This window comes from Oryctolagus cuniculus, chromosome 5, assembly GCF_964237555.1.
Source record: "Oryctolagus cuniculus chromosome 5, mOryCun1.1, whole genome shotgun sequence".
Taxonomy (NCBI): Eukaryota; Metazoa; Chordata; class Mammalia; order Lagomorpha; family Leporidae; genus Oryctolagus; species Oryctolagus cuniculus.
In genome coordinates, this window is record NC_091436.1 from 97,372,250 (window position 1) to 97,393,990 (window position 21,741).

Sequence of the window (21,741 nt, forward strand, 5' to 3'; positions counted from 1 at the left end):
ACTCAATATTAGAACAAAAAAAATTGAAACCTATGTTGGTGTTAAGTAGAAAAGAGATTGTAACCCTTTTACTCTGCCTTTTGGACTTGTCTTAAAAAAATCTCATAAATCTTCTAATTCCAGTTATTAATGTATGGTACTCTCATTTCAAGCTTTTCTAAAGAAAAATGAACTAAAATATTGTATTGATTACTTATGTGTGAAGCTCTTTTATTTAAGACTAAAAATAAACTTAATCATGGCCCAGAAAAATAGATTAAAGTCTCAGGAAATTGATATCCATTTTGGCTTCCATGTGGACTTACTAGAATGCCATTTACAATCTGAAAAAATTTCCCCAATCAAATGGGTGTGATGTGTGGTCATGAGTACTAAGTGCAATGAACAATAGCACTGGATAGGGGGTGGGCTTTGGGAAAAATTGTATTAAATCTCATTGATTTCTCACAGCAGCCCATTCTATTTATCATATATTTATATAAATAACTTATGAGGACACAACTATTAAAAAGTAAGTGGCATGAAAGGAATTAGTCTAATGTCTGCTTTTATGTTCTGATAGTGCCAGTCCCTATAGTCAGCCTGAATATTTATGACATTGGCCCTACCACCATGCGTGTGCAGTGGCAGCCTGTGGGAGGAGCTACCGGCTACACTGTATCATATGAACCTGTTAAGACCACTGAATCCACAAAACCCAAAGAGGTGAGATATGTATATATATATATAAATATATTTAAGCATTGAGTTCCTGAGACTATAGTTTTAAGGTCCCCATTATGCTGAAATTATTTATGCCCTTATTTATAATTTTATACACAAGTAGATAAATATAAAATTAGGGTTGTGGCCTGTAAGATAGTTTAAGAAAACAATGGCACAATAAAGGAAATGCAATTCTTATAAAATAAAAATAAAAGCTATATTATATCTAGTGGTTGTAAATAGGATTTAATCAGATATTCCCAGAAAGTGGAAATGCTTGATTTGAGTGTCATATTTCTGTTTGGCATATCCATATGCAGATGCGTGTGGGGCCAACCGTGAACGATGTGCAACTGACTGACCTCCTTCCCAGCACTGAATATGAAGTCACAGTCCAGGCTGTCTTGCACGACCTCACTAGTGAACCTGCCACTGCTCGGGAAATGACCTGTAAGAGACTGCTATTTTTCCTTCCCTTCTTATTGCTATAAATGTATTGTTCATTAGACTATTTTTTTTCACATAATGCTAGTGATAAATTGATAATTTGTATATCAATTAGAGTTGCAATTTTTGAATTTGGGAAGAAATGCTTTATTTCTAGACTATGGCAGCCTATTAAATTGATTCTACGATATACATTATTTTTCACATTTAATATGCCTGATATTGGCATGTGACTTACAATCAATGGTGTCTTATTGCTCTTGGCAAGTTATCAATCAAGGGCTAGAGCATAAAATGATGGTGCATCTTATAACTGATGTTGTCTTCAATCTATGAAATGTATGTTGGATTGATAAGAATGGAACTATTGTGTGAGTATAGTTTTGGAGGAAGATGTTGGAGTTGATATCAAGATATTCCAAATTCTGTTGGAAGTCAATGGCATATATGAATAACTGTGTTTTAATTAAATGAATATGCCAATTAATTCATTAATCCAAAAAATATTGTCTATTATATTCCAGTCATTGGGCTAGGTGTTGAGAGTACACCATTAAGTAGTACAAAGCATTGTAGAGTATATGGAATCCTTCATGGTTTACATTTCTCTTATGTGTGCTGGTGAGTCCCTTTTGGGCTTCCTGCTTGTTTCACTAAGAATTTAGTTGTTTTTTTTTTTTTTAAGAGAAAATGACAATGATTGCACTTAAGATCATTGTCTACTTTGCTGCTACTTTGTTTCATGCTTGCAGAGGTGGACATACTGGGGTAGATGACTTAAATTTGCTAGTCTGAGCTCATATTTCTAAGGAAATTAAAAAGTACAAAGAAAGTTTGAGGAAGAAAAAAGGACTAAGAAGACAGAGGCATCGCAGTTCAGAGAAGTGAGAGTCCTATAGTGAAACTCATTAACAAATGTATTTGTTTATTTATAAATATTTATTTAAAACTATTTTTATATACTTATTGAGCAACTTTTTAATATTGGACTGTGTTTGGAGCTGGTGAAAACTGGCAAATGGAGAGTGAGGAGTCAGCCAGGAATGGAGACACATGTCCTGAGAGTGTTGAGAATATCCAAGAGTCACAGTGAGGAGAAAAAAAAGTTGGTGTGGTGTTGGAGTGCCACAGTAGAGGAAGGGAAGACACAGACACAAAACCCTGAAGGGATGGCAGTGCGGAAACATGGAGGTAGAGAGAGAGAATCTGGAAGAGAGATGTATGTACAGAGTCAAAAATGAGGGGCAATGAGAGAATGGGCGACTGGGTAACTGGAAAGAGATATATTTCTGTACAGGAAGAGAAAATGTATTCACTCATTATCTTACTTTCTTCTTTAAATGTAATTTCGTTTAATTTTGTGAAAATTTATCATTTAAATTTTCTTCTGACCGTTTAGGCTTCTGTGAGTTTTCTGTTAAGCTTGTGGGTTGCTTAATCTTCATTCTTTATTCTCATAACCATTTATTTTCCTATCACAATCTTAAGGGAGCATAACAATTTTATTTTCTATCATAACTGACTTAAATGCCTGATAAAGAAATATTAGCTGTATATTTATGATAGATTATGATTTATTATGGCTAGATGATAATAAGAGGTAATAGGGCATATTTAAATAGCATGGAAGGAGATTAACATAAATGAGGAATTAGTATTTTGATAAATGAAATATATCCCATTTTAAAAAAAAATTCATCTGGAAAAACTCTGCTCTACCTGGTAGAATTATGGTACTTTATGATCGCAGTCATTTTTTCACTTATTTTGCTGCATACCTTAAGGTTTTTTCCAAATAACTTCTTGAAAGCTTGTGTGGATGTGTTATAGCTTTCTGAATGAGAACACATCTGGATCTATTATCTCATGCTTCTCCAGTGCCTTTGCCCAGACCTCAAGATGTGAAACTCAGAGATGTCACTCACAGCACCATGAGTGTCTTTTGGGAACCTGTGCTTGGAAAAGTCCGGAAATACGTTGTTAGATACCAAACCCCAGAAGAGGATGTCAAAGAGGTAGGTTGCAAGCTAGAAAGGATATGGAAATACAGGATGTGGCCATACTTGCCTAGATGAACATATTTTCAGTACTTGCTATTTTATTAATATAGTGCTGAAAACTTGATAATTATAAAGCAATTTTTGAAAATCAATGATAAATTGGACTGTCTTGTGTTGAGCTTAGAAATGTTTTACTGGGTGATATTAATCTCAAAAACATAATCTCTTAGTAGATAAAGAGTTATAGAATCTAAGTGGTGTTTCCTTCTCATCCAGATGCCTTATATGGTGCTCTTCATTCTAAGAATTACTAAAAAAGTCATGTTTCTAAAAACAGGAGGTAGCAAGAGGGGGAGTTTGTCAGATAAGAAGAAGATAGGACAATTGAGCAGGACAGAGGGAGAGAAGGAATGTGTTATTACAAGAGTGTCCCTTTGAGGATCAACATTTCTGAGATGACATTGGGGTGGACAGTTGTTTCCTTGACCATCTGCTTTAAAGTCAGAGAAAATTAAGGGCACTTCGCCATTGAATGGATTTAAAACTAGTATATGTTTGAGAAAGTGTTAGTATAATAGTTTTGTATGTTTTCTCTGATTTGTGGTAACTCATATAGAGTACAAAACAGTACTGTATATGAGCAAAATTGACATTTTGAGATTTGACTATTGTTTACAGCCCTTGTCTATACTCTTGAAGGACAGTGGTTTGTCTACTTATTACTTGTTAAATTCTTTATTTAGTGGAGAGTTAAACTCATGATTCTAAAGTAAATTGAAAGTATGTCATTGTAAAAACTAAAAGAAAAATGAAAGAAGGAGAGAGGAGGGAGGGAGGAGGGTAATGTAAGAAATATCATTATGCTATTAAATCAGTATATATTAAATACATGAAATTTGTTCCCTTTATATAAATTTTAAAAAGTGAAAAAAAAAAGAATCTCAGAGCAATTTCTGAACATAGAAATAGTTTCTCTAAGCACCCAGTTACTAATTCTGCTGCTCATTTGTTCATTATAGAAAAGCTGAGTTAAAAATGTGCACATATTCATTTCATTCTGCATTTCCATTTTGAAAGGAGTACCAAGGCTGGTGGCTCTCACAACATTCTTGTTCATGAAATTAAAATGTGCATAGGAGACTGCTTCTCCATGGCTTCAGTTTATAAAGAATTGGAATAATATCTTAATAAATTTACATTATGTTTGTAGTCATTCAAATAAAAATCATATAAAATTTGGTGTGTTATTCAATGTGATCTCCTGAGCTATTTAAAATCACACCTTGAATATAAAAAAGAACAAACCCCAACCCAACAAAGGGAACTGGTGTTGCTGGTTTCTTAGTTGGCCTAGGACCCAGTCTGATATCACATCAGGTGTAAACCTCAGATAGCGCTAATTCCCTGATGTCTTCTTCAGGAGGAACCATTACTGTGATTGATTGATTAGCTATGTCTGCTGTGTGAGGGGCAGCAGAAATTGCAGCAAGCTAGCAAATGCCAGTATTAGGACACAGCAGGCATTGTTTTCCATGCATTTGTATGAGCAAAATGAAGAACCGAAAACACACTAAAAAGGCACACACCACTTGTGGAAGCGTTCTTGGAAAAATACCATTTCACCTTATGTTTTTCTGAGATGATAATTCATTAAGGTGGAAATAAGTGATTTTGTGCAATGAGCTCATTTATCATGTGTGACACAGTGATGTTGACATATCTTAATTTGGTGCCTATAGAATCTTTCTGCAAGCATCTGACTAATAGAGTAGAATACTGTTTATAAGATTGTCCATCTCTCCCTTGTTAGATAATGACATGGAAAGAAGGTAATGATATGAAGAGAAACAGGTGAAAAATGATTGGGTTGTTTGAACCCTCAGGCAGTCATCATTTATCAGCTATGGTATATACTGGAATATATGTAAAACATATTTTCCCCCTTTGGAAATATTTAAAGTGTGTACAGTTTCTGGATTCTCACGCAAATTGGAAATGCTGCCTTTTCATATCATGCTTCTCATTTTTTATGCTGAGATGTACAGTAAGCAACAGAGCGATGCCAGAACTAAACCCTTTGTGAAAATCATTCATCTGCTGTGTTATAATTTTAGGTAGAGGTGGACAGATCACGGACCAGCACTTCCCTCAAAGACCTCCTCTCACAAACCCTGTACACAGTCAGCGTTTCTGCAGTGTATGATGAAGGGGAGTCTCCCCCAGTGACTGCCCAAGAAACCACCCGTGAGTTGTGCTCCTGATTTATTGATAATCGGGATATAGCGCTTCACATGCACATGCGACTGAGCTTTACTGGGTCACTTCCTTTCTTAGTGTTATTTTACCCAGCATTTAATAATGCTTAGGTTTGTAGATTGTTTTTCACTTATTTTCTTCATAGCCCCGTGTCCTTTCTTTTATCTTTGTTTCAGTTCCTTTTGGGATATTTTCAGCTACTCCCATTAATTCATTTTCCAACTAATAAAATGTGTGTTTTTTATGTGTGTTGGACACTTTTTCTGGAAAACATTGATGTGTTATCAGATATTTTTTGAGATCTCACCATATGTAAAGTGCTTTCAGGGGTAACAAAATATAGCATCAAGCTATCAACAGTTTATCATATAGCTATAGAGCAAAAATAGTAGTTAATACCTGGAGTTGGGTAGATGGCACAGAGGTTGTGTGAAATGGGATTCCAGAGAAGGCAATTTGGATACAGCAGCATAACATTGGTGAGACATAGGACAGCCTGCTAGGGAATTCTGCTGCAGCTCCCAGGAATGCCACTCTTTCTCCTGCTCATGGTACTTCCATTGTATTTCACCCAATTATTTCTGCCTGTAAGTCTTATTCTGTGTATTCTACTAGCAAGATAAATACTATACTTATGAAAGCAGAGATATTAATTTTTCTCCATGTTGTACCTTCCATGTCTGGCACATAATTATTCAATCCAGTGCTCAACCCACAGTTACCTAATTCAAACAGTGGTAAAAAATTAAGTTCTAGATTTAAGCTTATTTCAAACAAGTATAATGGGAGCCATATATGTAAGTTAAATTTCTATTATCCATGTTAGAAAAGGTAAAAAGGGATAGATGAAGTTAATCTTTATATTTTATTCAAAACAATATATCTGAAATATTATCATTGCAACATTTATGAGCATGATATTTGTTAATAAGACATTTCACAATCTTGTGCAATTGTTTTTTGAAGTCCAGTGCATATCTTACACTTACAACACAGGTAAATCCATGATAACCACATTATTAATGCTCACTGGCCACAAGTGACTAGGGATACCTATAGTGGACAGCACAATTCTAGAGAAGTTAAACAACTTGCTCAGTCTCACCCAGTAATCTAATAGTAGGAACAGTGTTACAGTTTGAAACTTTCACTTCCTGCCCCTTAAATCTTTTGGCAAAGAATTGAATAGTTTCTTCCTTTGTGCCCCCATTCTACCTGATTAGGACATCTTGTCGAATTGCACAAACTGCTCCTTAATTTTGGGTTTATCAGCTTCTCCTTTTTGACCCTGCCATTTATTTGCCATGAGAGATCTCTCAGCAATTTCAATGTCTGTATGGCATCAGTTCTTATCTGGTAAGGATCATGATTAGAGATGAGAATTGATGCATATGAATAGCCTGACGGCTCTGTGCAAACTTAATAGATGTAATAGTGAGAAAAAGAAGTCAGGAACAAAAGCCTGGTGAAACAGATAATTCACTATACTGGATTAATATTTTCAATGTTTGTTTTCAATCTTTAGGATTTCCAAGTAAGTTTTAGATATACCCAAAATGTACCCATAAGAATTGGTTTGTTTTGCAGTTATGCTTGTGGAAGTGATACTATTCTCTTTATCTTATTGATCCTTTGATTTATAATTATTAGGAACACATTTTTGATGGCTTCAGATTTTGTGTAATTGGCTTTTTAAAAAAAGGTTTATTTATTTGAAAGACAGAGTGACAGAGAGGAGGAGAGAGAGCAGGGGGTGGGAGAGAGAGATAGCTTTCATTTGCCATTTCACTCCCCAAGTGCCCATGATACATGAGACTGGGCCAGACTTAAGTTAGTAGCCAGAAACTCCATCCAAGTCTACCTCATGGGTGGTAGGGATCCAAGTATTTGAGCCATTACCGGCTGCCTTGAAGGCACATTAGCAGGAAGCTGGATCACGTGAGGACCCCAGGTACTCCAAGATGGGATGCAGACATCCCAAGTGGTGACTTAACAAGCTGCACCACAAATCCCACCTCAGGTAGGTGACTTTGGTTACCAGGAGATAAAGAAGTAATTGACACTAAAAGCTCAGGACTAGTGGCAATCCTGAATTGCTTGTGTTGCAAACCAACCAGAGTCTCTGGTCAATGGAGAGACTGTGATTTGGAATTTCACTGGTCATCAGGGCTACCTGGCATTTTGCATTCTGGGTCAGTACAGTTTGCTTTATATCATGTGTAATATTAGTGATTTATAGAGAAAAGCTTATGCATAGATTACTAAGGTATGATTGCAATTCAGTTACAACTGTGAACATGTTCAGAATGTCTTTTGTGTGGTAATATTCCTAGGTTGGAATTCACTGTATGTTTAGGCAGGAATTTCATCAGCGATCTTCAGAGTATAATACTTTTGGTGTTGTTCAAAGTAGGGTAGACATTTTCATTTTTAACTTCAGTGGTTATATCTGTAAAAATGGGTTTCTTTTGGGCATTAGAACAATAAATTCTGAACAACAAATGGGTAACTATTTCCTTGGCCATCATCTTGAATGTGTTATATAGTAGTATAATTAGTTCATGTCTTTCTGGGGGAAACGGACTTCTTAACCAGGGATCTGTATTCAAAGTGATCATGGAAAAATGGAATGGAATTAAAAAATAATGTGTGTTTTCCCATGAACCTTTTGAAGACCCTTCTTATGACTTGGAGGCTCTTTGATGATTAGAACAGACAGGTCCATGAACTGTCTGATATTAGATACTAGAACTTGTGCTTTGTTTATTGCTGTGTTTAAGAGTTCATGACTTTGATTAGATTCTCATGAAGTTGAAGACACAAAAAGGTTATGAACTATAGAGCTAGAAGTTGCTGCTAAGTGGTACCTTTAAATATGATTTTAATGGAATATCAGTACTAACCAACTGTATGCAAATAATGAGTGCAGTTTCCAGAGCTCTGTGTTATATCATTTTCTAATGAATTGAATTGGTAAAATGTTTGGTTCCAAGCAAGATATTAAGTGTTTCCATGCCAAATAAAATACAAAAAGGCAATTTATTATATTAAGTTTGTAATTCACATTAAAAAAACAGTCTGTCTTTTTTGATGATAGGACCTGTTCCAGCCCCCACAAATCTAAGGATTACTGAAGTAACACCAGAGAGTTTCAGAGGAACTTGGGATCATGGAGCTTCAGATGTGTCTCTCTACAGAATAACTTGGGCACCTTTTGGGAGCTCAGATAAGATGGAGGTAGTGTTAACTCTATTTTTTTTACATGTCTCATTTCATTATAGGGGAGATTGTTTGAAATATGTGTTACACTGTTATCAGATAAACATTCTATTTACCAGATAAACTTTTCTAAATAATGACATTTGAGCTCATAGCAGGAGGAACATTTGATTAAATAATGTCAGCAAAATGCCATTGAGTGTATATAAGTGGAGACTTAATTTTGTCTGGGTGTGTTTTTGTCCTCTTTCCAAGACCATCTTAAATGGAGATGAAAATACTTTGGTGTTTGAAAACCTGAACCCCAACACTCTCTATGAAGTTTCTGTTACTGCCATCTATCCTGATGAGTCAGAAAGTGATGACCTGACCGGCAGTGAGCGCACATGTAGGTATTCAACTTTCAAATAGGATATTGATATTTTAAAGTTAGTTTTCAAAAAATAGAGCTACAGCTACATTGGTGATATTTTCCCCAATTCTGTTTTCTTTTAGTGCGTCTGATACCTTTAACAACACAAGGTAAGATTTAATTTGGTGAATTATTTGTTTGAATGAACAAACAATTGATGAATGAAAAATACTATAAAACACATTTTGAATAGGATGTTGGTTGTCACTGCTTTTAAATAGGCCTTTTAAGAAATTAATTAATTAAGTTTATCTGAGATGCAGAGAGACAGACACAAACACAAAGAAAGATCAAGTGAGTGAGTGAGAGAAGGCTCCCAGCTGAAGCTCAGAGCCAAGAAGGCACCCTTTTTCTCCCATGTGGGTGATAGGGACGGAATAACTTGAGCCATTACCTGCTGCCTCCCAGGGAGCACAATAGCAGGAAGCTGTAATCAGGTATGGAGCTAGGACTTGAACCAGGCATGCTGATATGGGTACCCCAACTGGCTTTTACCTGTTAAACCAAATGCCCACCTCTGACATAAGGCTTTCTTTCCTTTTTAAAAGATTGATATCTATCTATCTATCTGTCTATCATTTGAAAGGCAGAGTGACACAGAGAGGGAGAGACTAAGATCATCTATCCACTAGTTCATTATCCTAATGGCCACAACAGCTGGGGCTGGCCTAGCCTGAAACCAGGAGCCAGTATCATCCAAGTCTCCCACATGGGTGGCAGGGACTCAGTTGCTACTTCCAAGGCACATTAGCATGGAGAAGGATGGGAAGTGGAGTAGCCAGGACTTGAATTAGCACTCTGACAGGGCATGTGGGTGTCTCAGTGAGGGGCTTGACTCACTGTGCTACCATGCATGTCTCTATGAAGACTTTCTTAAAAGAAAAAACAAACTTTGTTTTGTTACTACTTGTTGAGGAGTATATTAGCTTGGCCTACCACAGTAAAATATCAGACTGGATGGGTTAAACAATAGAAACATATATCCCTATCTCTCATTAAATGGTAAACTCCATCCAGGTGTGGGGTCTCTCCTCTGTTTCTCTGTCAGAGAGTAGGTATTCAGAAAATTTTGCTACATAATACTTTAACAAATTAATGATTAAACAAAGGGAAGAAAGAAGGGAGGAGAGACAGACAGTTATTCTATAACAAATAACTCTACGTTTAGGATTCCCTTGGGAGCACTCCTTTGAGGTTTTCCCTTGCTGAGCACCTGGGGACTGGAAAGATCAAGGTGCTGGCCAACTCAGTTCATAGTGGGGCTTTCCTCCAGGCTTGTATACAGCTGCCTTCTCACTGTGTCTTCACATGGTAAAGAGAGAAAGACAACAAGGTCTCTCCTGTCTCCTATAAAGACAAAATGGAGGAATCTGGAAAACATCATTCTGAGTGAAATAAGCCAGTCCCAAAGGGACAGATATCATATGTCAGCGTGATCAGTGACAACTAACTATGCATCTAAAAGGAAACCTGTTGAAGTGAAAGGGAAACTATGAGAAACAATGATGTGATCAGCCCTTGTCCTGACTGTCGAGGAACAACTTAATACCTTATCCCTTTATCCCTTTTAGTGCCTGCTAATATTAACTGATAGAATTAAAAAGGAGAGAACAATCTAACATGGGAAGTGGGGTGCACAGCAGACTCATAGAATGGCAGATGTCCTAAACAGCACTCTGGCCTCAGAATCAGTCCTTAAGGCATTCGGATCTGGCTAAAAAGCCCATGAGAGGATTTTAGGCAAGGAAAGCCAAGACACTGTGGTAAAAAAAAAAATAAAGAATGACCTAAATGAAAGATCTCTATGAGTGATTTTCTATCGGAAAGAACGGGCCATCAAAGAAGGAGGTACCTCTCTCTGAAGGGAGGAGAGAACTTCCACTTTGACTATGGCCTTGTCTAAATAAGATTGGAGTTGGCGAACTCAAAAGGCTTCCATAGCCTTGGCAGCTCATGACAAGAGCCTCAGATATTACTGACACCATAAACAAGAGTGTCAGTTGTTAAGTCAACAACAGGAGTCACTGTGCACTTACTCCTCGTGTAGGATTTCTGTCCTTAATGTGTTGTACTATGTGATTTAATGGTATAACTTGAACTCAAACAGTACTTTACACTTTGTGTTTCTATGTGGGTGCAAACTGTTGAAATCTTTACTAGGTATATACTAAGTTGATCTTCTGTATATAAAGATAATTGAAAATGAATCTTGATGAAGAATGGGATGGGAGAGGGAGTGGGAGATGGGATGGTTGTGGGTGGGAGAATGGGGGGAAAAGCCGCTATAATCAAAAAGCTGTACTTTGGAAATTTATATTTATTAAATAAAAGTTAAAAAAAAGACTCATCCCATCGGATGAGTCATGATCTCAACTAACCTCACAGGCCCCATCTCCAAATAATATGCTATTGCGGCTAGGGCTCTCACCTATCAATTTTGGGGTTCATAAGCATTCATACCAAGGAGCTATTTAAGACTCAACAACTGTCTTTATTAGGGTGTCAAATTTAATTTTAAATCCAGAGGTATGAAACTCTCTTGATTTCCTTGGTAACCATACATAATTCGGGGTAGCATTGTTCTGTGTGCTTACCCTGTTTCCAAAAATTTTCTTTCAGCTCCGAAAAGTGGCCCACGAAACCTTCAGGTGTACAATGCAACATCTAACAGTTTGACTGTTAAGTGGGATCCTGCCAGTGGTCGTGTGCAGAAATACAGAATCACTTATCAGCCTTCAACAGGGGAAGGCAATGAACAAACGGTAATTTGTTTTATAAAGACTATAACTTGGATAAATTCTACCTCTCCTCTTCAAACCTCTCCTCTTCAAATGCCTTTCTCCCTAATGCTTAGTCACACTGAAGTTTTTTATGGGATGCAAGATTTACTATATTGAATGGGGTCATTTGACTCTTTACCTGGCACTATGAGTGGTGGGCCCTAATATAAGCTGAGTGAATGTTCTCATGGAAGATGACAGTTGCTCCTCATAGTAGTTTCAGAGCATCAGGCATGCACACCAGCTTATTCATGGTTCCCTTAGAAGGTGTTAGCACTGGATTATGGAGTTCAGAATCTAATAGTTTTTGAGACTCTGTAGGGCTTCCGTCCTCCTTTGAAACTGTATCAAATGCTGAAAATTTGTGAAACATAACTATAAAGTTTGTTTTCTTTTATATATTCCAGTTTTTTTCTGGGTTTGGAATGTCATAGGGTTCCTTCTAAATCTGATGTTTACTGACCTTGTAGTCTATTCACCTAATTCAGGCCATTTTCCCAGGCCATTAGCAAGGAGCCAGATCCAAAGTGGAACAGCAGGGACTTGAACCACTGCCCATAAGGGATGCCAGCGTCACAGACTGTGGCTTTACCTGCTACTCCACAACTCGGGCCCTGTATGTGGGCCTTTTTTTTTAAGATTTATTTATTTATTTGAAAGTCAGAGTTACATAGAGAGAAGGAGAAGTGGGAGGGGAGGGGGTTTTCCATCCACTGATTCACTCCTCAATTGGCTGCAACTGCTGGAGCTGCAATGATGGAAAGCCAGGAGCCAGGAGCTTCTTCCAGGTCTCCCACACAGGTGCAGGGGCCTAAGGAATTGGGCCATCTTCTACTGCTTTCCCAGGCCGTAGCAGAGAGTTGGATCAGAAGTGGAGCAGCCGGGACTAGAACTGGCACCCGTATGGGATGCCAGCACTGCAGGCAGTGTCTTTATCCACTAAGCCACAGCGCCAGCCCTATCTGTATGTGGGTCTTGACACCTATGATGTGTCTTGCTAGTTCAGAGATGTTATTTGAGGTTCAGGTGGGCAATGGCTTTGGGTTTGTGGTTCAAGGTCTTTGATAGAACCTTGTAAGAGGACTTAGACGCATTAGAAACATTCCTGTCTTTAGTGTCACTTCTGAGTTTGTCTTTTGAGGTTTCCATAGCAACAGTCTTAAGTAGAATGATGCATTTGGACTGAGAAATTGTTTTAGTTAAATAGATTGTTAATAATAAATAGAAGCTGTAACCAATGGCTTTTATATAAAAATAAGATAAAACAAATGATATGGACTGATATTTTAATTTTAGAAACAGAACTTCTTTTTTTTTGTGCCAGACCAGATTTGGGTAAAGCTAAAAAGCAGGTGAAGCTTGTCTTTAGCGTTTCCTTTCTTGGTGACACTGGTACTCCAACTGTTTCTCTTGAGTCTTGTTTACTGTCCTTGAGCTGTTTGTTATCATTAGAAAGAGTCTCATAAACTTATCCCCTGGGAAGTATGAGCTGCTCATCCTGTAAGGTTTGTTATTGTGAGGGATATTTGGATTTTAATGCTGTCCCTGAAATAATCAAAGTAATGCATCACTAGAGCTAGAATTATTTTTGTGGAGTTGGATGGGAAAAGTAGGCCCATACACCTCTGCTTACTCATAAGACTGATTTTCCTAAGTAGATGCTCTAAGACTTGTTGTGTATCAAGTTTTTATGAAGATGGCTTATATTGAAATTGATACATCTATTTCATAACCTCAGATTATAAATTTATTAAGGTTAGTTACTGCAAGTCCATTTGTTCATGTCGAGGATGCCTTCAGTGACTTGCTGAGGTTTTCTCTGGAACTAGACTGCTTCAGTGGATGGGTGCTAAGCTGGAAACATCTGGTCTGTACTGGCGCGTACAGCCATGTACACGTGCACTGACTTGTGGGCAACATGCCATTGTCATGTGATTTTAATTAGCATGGCATAAACATCTGAATTCGGTAGGCTGTTAACAAATCGTACAAATTTTCTTTCAACAAGATAGCTAGACGGCCTTAAGCAATGAATAAAATACTTCAAACTCCATAATTGGAGGAAATTGAGAAGCTTCATGGCACCAGGCTGTTATGGTGGAGACAACTAGGAACTCTTGCCTGAGTGTGGCTTGGCAGACAATCTGGTCACGTCGTTTACACAGCTAATTCTGTTAGAGTGACAGTGTTTTAGGGGAAACATGAAGATCTTCAGATCTTTTGCTGAATCATTTTAATGTGTTTCTAAAGTAAATAAAAAACATCTGCAAAAAAGTGAGGCTAATGCTGAATGGTGCAGAGCGCTTCTAAAATTATGCAGTTCTTTGGTATCTTAAAGTCCTTTTGTAGCTCACTTGTGATTAATCCCTTCTCTTGGAAGAGTTCTGTGAAATGTGTTTTGGATAAAATTTTGCAGTGCTTGTGGCTGGCAAGTTGAGATATCTTTTTGAGTTCACCAGTTTTAAAGTTTGGGATACTTTTTGTGATTTGAGGTGCATATTTTTCATGTAAAATTCTACCATAAGATGTATCTTAAGCTTTTGCTGTGGTACATGATTCCAGAAGCTTCCCAGGGTCTCAAACAGCACCTATGTAGAAAGCTTTTTCAAGCAGTTTTTGAGATGGTGGTTGATGGTGAGATTGACAGCTAATGTTCACCAAGGCCTGTTTTACTCAAGACCACAATAGGAGGACGGCAGAACAGTGTGGTCCTGCAGAAACTGAAGCCTGACACTCCTTACACGATCACCGTGTCCTCCCTGTATCCTGATGGCGAAGGGGGTCGGATGACGGGAAGAGGCAAGACTAGTAAGTAAAACCAAAGTCCTTGTAGCATCTTTTATAACTGCTGCTGGAATTGTACCTTATCTCAAAACACTGAGGGTGACTTTGATTCATTAAAAATAGTACTAATGTTAAATATCAATTTTTGGAATTTTCCATCTCTGTGGGTAGATGAGACTTATGCACCAGTAACATTTTGCATTTATTCACTACTTCAACAAATATTTGTGGGGTGTCTGCTGTGGTTTACACACAGCAGACAGTTGGATGCCTATGAGTTATCGTGGAACTTGTATTTTGTGTATGCTTGCTTGTTCGGACCATCCTGTGCTATGATTTCTGTGCATTTCAGAACCTCTGAATACCGTGAGGAACCTAAGAGTGTATGACCCTTCTACCAGCACCTTGAATGTTCGCTGGGACCATGCAGAGGGAAATCCTCGTCAGTACAAACTCTTTTATGCACCAACAGCAGGTGGCTCAGAGGAATTGGTAATTATTTCCTGGAATGAAATATGTTAGCTGTTGAGTGATTTAAAAGGGGAACTGAAAGAGTTAACCAGTTTGCTTTAGTGTTGAAGTTCATATTTATTTACAAGGACCTGACTAAGGGTGCATAGTTGATATCTTAAAGCCTGCGTAGTAGGAACATTGCAATCTCAGGGCCAGTGGAAGAAGTGGTCATTCCTGGAGTAAGCGGGAGTATATAGACGTCTTCACAACCTCCTGTGATAGTTCATAGAGGAGTAAATCATTACATCTCGATCTTATGGAACATGATTCTTGACTTTGTCTTGAGTTGGTTTTATATTGTTTACAAGGTTTTCAAATCAATTACTTTGTGCCTCATTCAAATCTTTAGGTACCAATCCCTGGGAATACCAATTATGCCATTCTCAGGAATCTGCAGCCAGATACCCCATACACCATTACAGTAGTTCCTGTTTATAATGAAGGTGATGGAGGACGCACATCAGATACTGCAAGGACATGTAAGTAAAAAGGCAGAAAAGCTTATATTTCATTTAAGTGCTGCTTTTCATTATAAAGTCTGTAGAGGGCCATTAAAGAAAGTGAGGCAAATACATAATGATGGAATTCAAAATATTACAATTGCCCATAGTATACCTCCCAAACACTAACAACCCTTAACATTTTAGTGTATGAAATAAAAAATTGATAATGAAAATTATTTTCTTTAAGATTTATTTCTTTTTTTGAAAGGTAGAGTTACAGAGAGGGAGAGAGGCAGAGGCAGAGAGAGAAGTCTTCTATCTGCGGTTCACTTCCCAAATGGCCACAGCGGCCAGGGCTGGACCAGACTGAAGCTGGGAGCCAGGAGCTCCATCCAGGTCTCCCATGTGGGTACAGGGGCCATCTTCTTCTGTTTTTCCAGGAGCATTAGGAGGAAGCTGGATTGAAAGTGGAACACTTGTGCTCATATGGGATACAGGCACTGTAACATACAGCTTAACCTTCTACTGTGCCACAGTGCTGGCCCCAGTGACATTCTTTTAAAATAATTTTAGGATTTTAAAGTGTGTATATAATTATCAGAATGTTACTTCAGCTCTTCAGTTTCTCTTACCAAAATTCATTCAGCTTGCTTTGTGCTTTATAAAATTGCATGAAGCATTGTTTTGCAATTGGCTTGCATGGTGTAAATTGTTAAACTGTTCATTGCATTACTTGGATTGCATACATTTTTATGGTTTGCAGAGGAAGTGCTTTTGGACATTAAAAGTCTGTAGGTTTTAATTTGCTGTTAATATCTTAAGAACTCAGTTTATGGTGGTTTTACTATTCTTTGAAGTACTTCCTGAAGGCTTTTGTGCATGCTGATAAATGTTTCTTTGGCTTTAAAAATATACTTCCTGATAGTTAAAATGAAGATAGCATGGGTGGTTTCTTTTGATAAAAAATGTAGTGGTCTGGAAAGATGACAGTATGGGCTAAACTAGAATTTGGGATTAGTACATGGATTTAATTGGTAGATTTCTCTAAGTCCCTATTGAGAATTGAGTGTATCATATTTTTCTAAGCACAGAAGTTTTAGTAGCTGTTGTTGAATAAAGGAGGAATCAATGAAAGAATGAATGAGTGAATTAGAGCGGCTCCATTGCTGTTGTGAGATTTTACTTAGAAGATAGATCCTGTGAAATGGCTGTCCTCTTCTCCCTCCAGTACTTTTGCTGGAAAACCAAAGCCCCTTTCCTGTTTCTTTCGCCTTATCCTATGCCCTTTAGGGCCAGTCCAGTTCTTCTACTTTCACTAGCTTGTTTTTATTGAAAACATCATTGCTTCCATATACACAGAGGTCATAGTTGCCTAACTTTGACTAAATTCAGATTTGGAGAGTTTTAATTTGCTTTTGTATATAGATAATTAGAAGTTTAAATGGCATAACATTTCATCCTATTACAGAGTCTAGGTTGTAGAAAAATGATAAAAGCTTGACACACATAGGCAGATTCAAGAAACAGGTGTTTCCTTTCATTTCCTCAGTGGTGAGAGGACTGGCAAGAAATGTGCAGGTGTATAACCCCACACCCAACAGCCTTGATGTTCGCTGGGATCCTGCTCCTGGGCCTGTGCAGCAGTATCGTGTTGTGTATTCTCCTGTGGCTGGCACAAGACCCTCAGAATCTGTAAGTAATATTGTCACCTTAGAGCTCAGCCAAAGAATTTGTAGATTCTGTTGTTCTTCCTACCATGGCTGCTGGCAGGGAACAATAAACCTATTATTGGTGTGTCCCTGCCTCTCATGGAAATTGTATTTCTTGATAAATGTAGTTGCATGTTTGTGCAGTTTTGGTAGCCTCTAAGAGCCCAAAGCACAGACATGTCAGTATATAATATTTACAAGATTTTTCTTAAAAAAGATTTATTTTTTTTGAAGGGCAGAGCAAGAGAGAGAGAGAGAGAGAGAGAGAGAGCTAGTGAGCTAGTGGGCAACTGAGAGAGATATTTTCTATCTGCTAGTTCACTCTCCAGATGGCTGCAACAGCCAGTTCAGGGCCAGGCTGGAGCCAAGAACCAGGAGCTCCATTATGATCTCCCACATGGGTGACAGGGGCCCATGTATTTGAGTCATAATCTGCTGACTCCCAAGTACATTAGTAGGAAGGTGGATTGGAAGCAGAGTAGCTGGATCTTGAACTTGCTCTTTGATATGGGATGCTGAGTTGCAAGCAGTGTCTTAACCTGCTGAAACACAATGCCGACCCCTAAATGATTATTTTAGGTAAGTTAAGGGAGGTGTATTAATTCTAATATTAGTTCAGGAAAAGAATTTTGGGAAAATTCAGATTACTCAAATGAATTAAAACCCCCCATGATAAATGCAAACTATTGCCAGACCTTATCAATATGAACTTTTGCTGTGAAGTACTAATGTCTTTGTAATGAGGCTATCTTAAAGCTTGCCTTATTGGCTATTACAAATATCCCTTATCTGTCTTCAACTAATAATATTATTCAGTGTATTTTTAAGTTGACTAATAATTTAGAATTCAGAAATTTACTAATTTGGATAAAAATCTTATCAGAACACCCAATGTCAAGTAAATTTATAGATTAATTTAGCTGACAAGTCTTTGCAAAAATAAAAATGATCATGAACAGAGATAAACAGCAAGCAGTTGTGTATTTTATAAGAATCTTGATTTCCATGCCCCTGTGTATGATAGGATATATTACACAACATTACCTTTGTCTCTCCCCAAATGGTGTGGAAATCCTTCTCTTATGTGTATCTAACGTTCAGGATGTTCTTGGATAAATATCATGAACCCTAGATGTTATGCTTGAGAATCTTTATCATAAACATAAATGGGAGATGATTGAAGCTATTAAGAGTCAAAAATGAATGAGCCTTCTTTAGAATGGAAATTCCTTAGGATGAAAGCACCTAACATTGTGGCTTGGGTCAAGCCTATGAAGAAGCACAGTTGGCTGCTGACATATCTGGGCTCAGCCTTGTATTATAAATATTAGTATGCTGCCTAACCACAGGCTCTGTAAGCAGCTGGGTTGTTGTCAGGTAGAATTTGGCATTTCTTCCCCTTGTAGATTGTGGTGCCAGGAAATACCCGCACAGTGCACCTGGAGCGGCTGACTCCTGACACACCCTATTCTGTGGACATCGTGGCCCTGTACTCGGATGGAGAGGGCAATCCCAGCCCCAGCCAGGGCCGCACATGTGAGTCTTCCCCATTCTCTTGTAGCTAGATTGGCAGGGCTTCTTTGAGAGAGTGAGGAGAGGGAGGTAGGTGGTGAGTGGGGGTATGGTGAACTTTCTCCCTCTCTGCTAGGGAGGGGATAGGCTTCTGCATGGGATTCTGCTTGGGCATCTCCACATTCACATTCAGACTAAAACTTTGGGTCCTTGATTCTCCTGTGTGCTTAATGAACTTCATTTCATCATTTTTCATCTGGGACCTAAATTAAGGAGGGTTCCTCTCTGGCCTGCAGTGGGTCTTCTCACAACTAGGCACTTTGGAAATGTGAAAACTTGGCTTTTATGTTTCATTAAACAGAGGTGGTTAACTAGTAAAAACAATGTCTTTTTTCCGCATCTGTATACTTAAGTTTAAACTTGGTACTATGTCACTGAAAGCAGAACTGTAGCTGTGAGATGTAGCATTTTAAATTGTTATGATCTCACATTAAAAGCATAGAAGATAGGTATTTTGTCTTAAGGGAATAAACCATTTATCACAGTGAATCATGAAGCACCTGCATGCAGTTTCCTTAATCTGACCTGGGTAATGCTCCCAGGGAGGCAACAAATTCTGTTTTATTTATTTAGTGCCCCGAGGTGGACCAAGGAATCTGAGAGTCTTTGGGGAGACAACCAATAGCCTCTCTGTAGCCTGGGATCACGCTGATGGGCCGGTTCAGCAATACAGGATCATTTATTCTCCCACTGTTGGTGATCCAATTGATGAATATGTAAGTCTAACATAACACTTGGGACACTGTATAACTTAGCTGGTTGGAGGGTAAGGTTTAACTGTCCTTGACTTTTGTGTGACAGTCATGTGTTACAGGACTTTCTCTGGCATGAAAATGAAACCACCCTAGTCAGGGCTTCCATAGCACAGAGGAACAGTTTTTGGGCTCCTTTGTCTTAGAAAAACCTCATCTCTTGATCAGCTGCATGTTTTCAAAAAGTTTTATTTATTCATTTTTAATTATTGGAGACAGAGGGAGAGAGAGAGAGAGACGGAGAGAGAGAGAGAATGAATTATCTTCCTTCCCCTGATTTACTCCCTAAATGTCTACAATAGCTGAGGCTGGGCCAGGCCAAAGCCAGGAGTGCAGAACTCAGTTTGGATCTCTCATGTGGGTGGCAGACCCAAGTCTTGAGCCACTACCTGCTGTTTCCTTGGGAATGCATTAGTAGGAGGCTAGATCAGAAGCAGAGTGGGGGCCTCAAATCTAGGCAGGTTGATATATGATATAGGTATCCCAAGTGGCATCTTAACTGCTGTACCGAATGCCCACTCCTCACCTGCATGTTTCCAATCACTTAATTTATACCATAGAAACCAAGTCTAGTGAAATATGATACTCATTACTCTGGAATATTTAAGGTAAAGTTCAAATGATGTGATTATCCAAGCTCCCATAATCCTTACTATATAAATCCATTTATAACTGATGGAAAAAACTTCACACTGTATTTGAACTTTAGTGGTTTAATTGTGATAGATTCCAGAAAGTTTACCCATCATGTTGATTGTAAAGAAGTCAAGTCTGTGGTTTGCAACATTAATACCACACACAGTCTCTTAGAACATACTCTCTCCATGCGGTTAAATATTTCACCTACTTGAAGGCTTTAATTCAAGTCCCCATCTTTACTAATAGAAACATATTGAGAATTTCTCATCAAAATGAGCTAAACAGGATTACCAGTTAGTTTGCCAGAGCAGTGAAGCTGATGTTTGGTGTTTGTTTATGCTTGCCATGGACAAATGTGCAGTTTACCTTTACTTCTGAGACCATTAAAATGTAATTTCTTCTACCAATTTATTATTATTTTCAAAGATTTATTTATTTATTTATTTGAGAGGTAGAGTTACAGACAGAGAGAGGGAGAGACAGACAGAAAGCTCTTCCATCCACTGGTTCACTTCCCAAATGGCTGCAATGGCTGGAGCTGGGCTGATCTGAAGCCAGGAGCCAGAAACTTCTTCCAGGTTTCCAACATGAGTGCAGTGTTAAGCACTTGAGCCATCTTCTACTGTTTTCCCAGGCCATAGCAGAGTGCTGGATCAGAGAGAAGCAGCTGGGACTTGAACCAGTGGCCATATTGGATGACAGCACTGCAGGTGGCAGCTTTACCTGCTACGCCACAGTGTTGGCCCCCTAAATGCCTTTAATATCTGGGGCTAGGCAGGCCAAAAGGGCGTAGAACACAATCCAGGTCTTCCACCTGAGTGGCAGGGACCCAAGCACTTGAGCTATAATCTGTTGCTTCCCAGAGTGTGCATTAGCAGGAAGCTGTATCAGAAGTGGAGACTAGATTTTAACCCAGGGTCTCCGATATCCCACACATACCAAGAGGCAACTTAACTTGCACTACCACAACTCCTGTCTCAAATTGGTATTCCTGTGGGCAGAAACTGAGTCACAAGTAGCTAGTGCCATACCTGACCCACAGTGGGAACTTGGTACATTCTTGTTGAAGGTCTATGTGAATGCCATGTCATAATCCCTCTGTTTCTATTTATGCACACTCAAGGAGGCAGCGGGTGAGGACTCAAGTAGTTGGGTCCCTGCCATTCACATGGGGGATCTGGACTGCGTTCCAGACTCCTGGATTTAGCCTGGGCAAGTCCTGTCTTTGACAGCATCTGGGGTTGGAACTAATAGAAAAATTCTATCTTTCTATATTTTGTTCTCTCTGGCTCCCAAATATATAAATAAAAAAAGAATAAGATTTCTACCCTGTCAACATAGGATGTTTACACAATAGAATGATTTTTGAAGAAGCTTTATTCTCCAGTGATGGGAAACAGCAGGAGGGAGGTGAATTACCTGCTGAGTGCTCCAGTGCTCAGTAGCCTATTCTGAGGTGCTGTGTGTGTGCCTTTAGTCCTCATGATTTCTTTCAGAGATGCTAAATCAC

General features: G+C 38.5%; 1 protein-coding gene across 5 annotated transcripts in view; it reads left to right on the top strand.

Annotated features, from left to right (window-relative positions):
- Window positions 1–21,741, top strand: part of COL12A1 (collagen type XII alpha 1 chain) — a 128,428-nt gene that overhangs the window by 56,274 nt on the left and 50,413 nt on the right. For 4 of the 5 annotated variants that reach the window (XM_051855515.2, XM_051855518.2, XM_051855519.2 and 1 more), the window contains 14 exons: window positions 563–705; window positions 1,026–1,155; window positions 3,031–3,167; window positions 5,267–5,396; window positions 8,506–8,645; window positions 8,883–9,015; window positions 9,123–9,149; window positions 11,659–11,801; window positions 14,498–14,627; window positions 14,956–15,095; window positions 15,466–15,595; window positions 17,109–17,251; window positions 18,675–18,804; window positions 19,414–19,556. In XM_051855515.2, the coding sequence (XP_051711475.1) occupies window positions 563–705; window positions 1,026–1,155; window positions 3,031–3,167; window positions 5,267–5,396; window positions 8,506–8,645; window positions 8,883–9,015; window positions 9,123–9,149; window positions 11,659–11,801; window positions 14,498–14,627; window positions 14,956–15,095; window positions 15,466–15,595; window positions 17,109–17,251; window positions 18,675–18,804; window positions 19,414–19,556 (1,799 nt within the window). The remainder of the gene's footprint in view (window positions 1–562; window positions 706–1,025; window positions 1,156–3,030; window positions 3,168–5,266; window positions 5,397–8,505; window positions 8,646–8,882; window positions 9,016–9,122; window positions 9,150–11,658; window positions 11,802–14,497; window positions 14,628–14,955; window positions 15,096–15,465; window positions 15,596–17,108; window positions 17,252–18,674; window positions 18,805–19,413; window positions 19,557–21,741) is intronic. The other variant, XM_051855516.2, reaches the window with a different exon arrangement.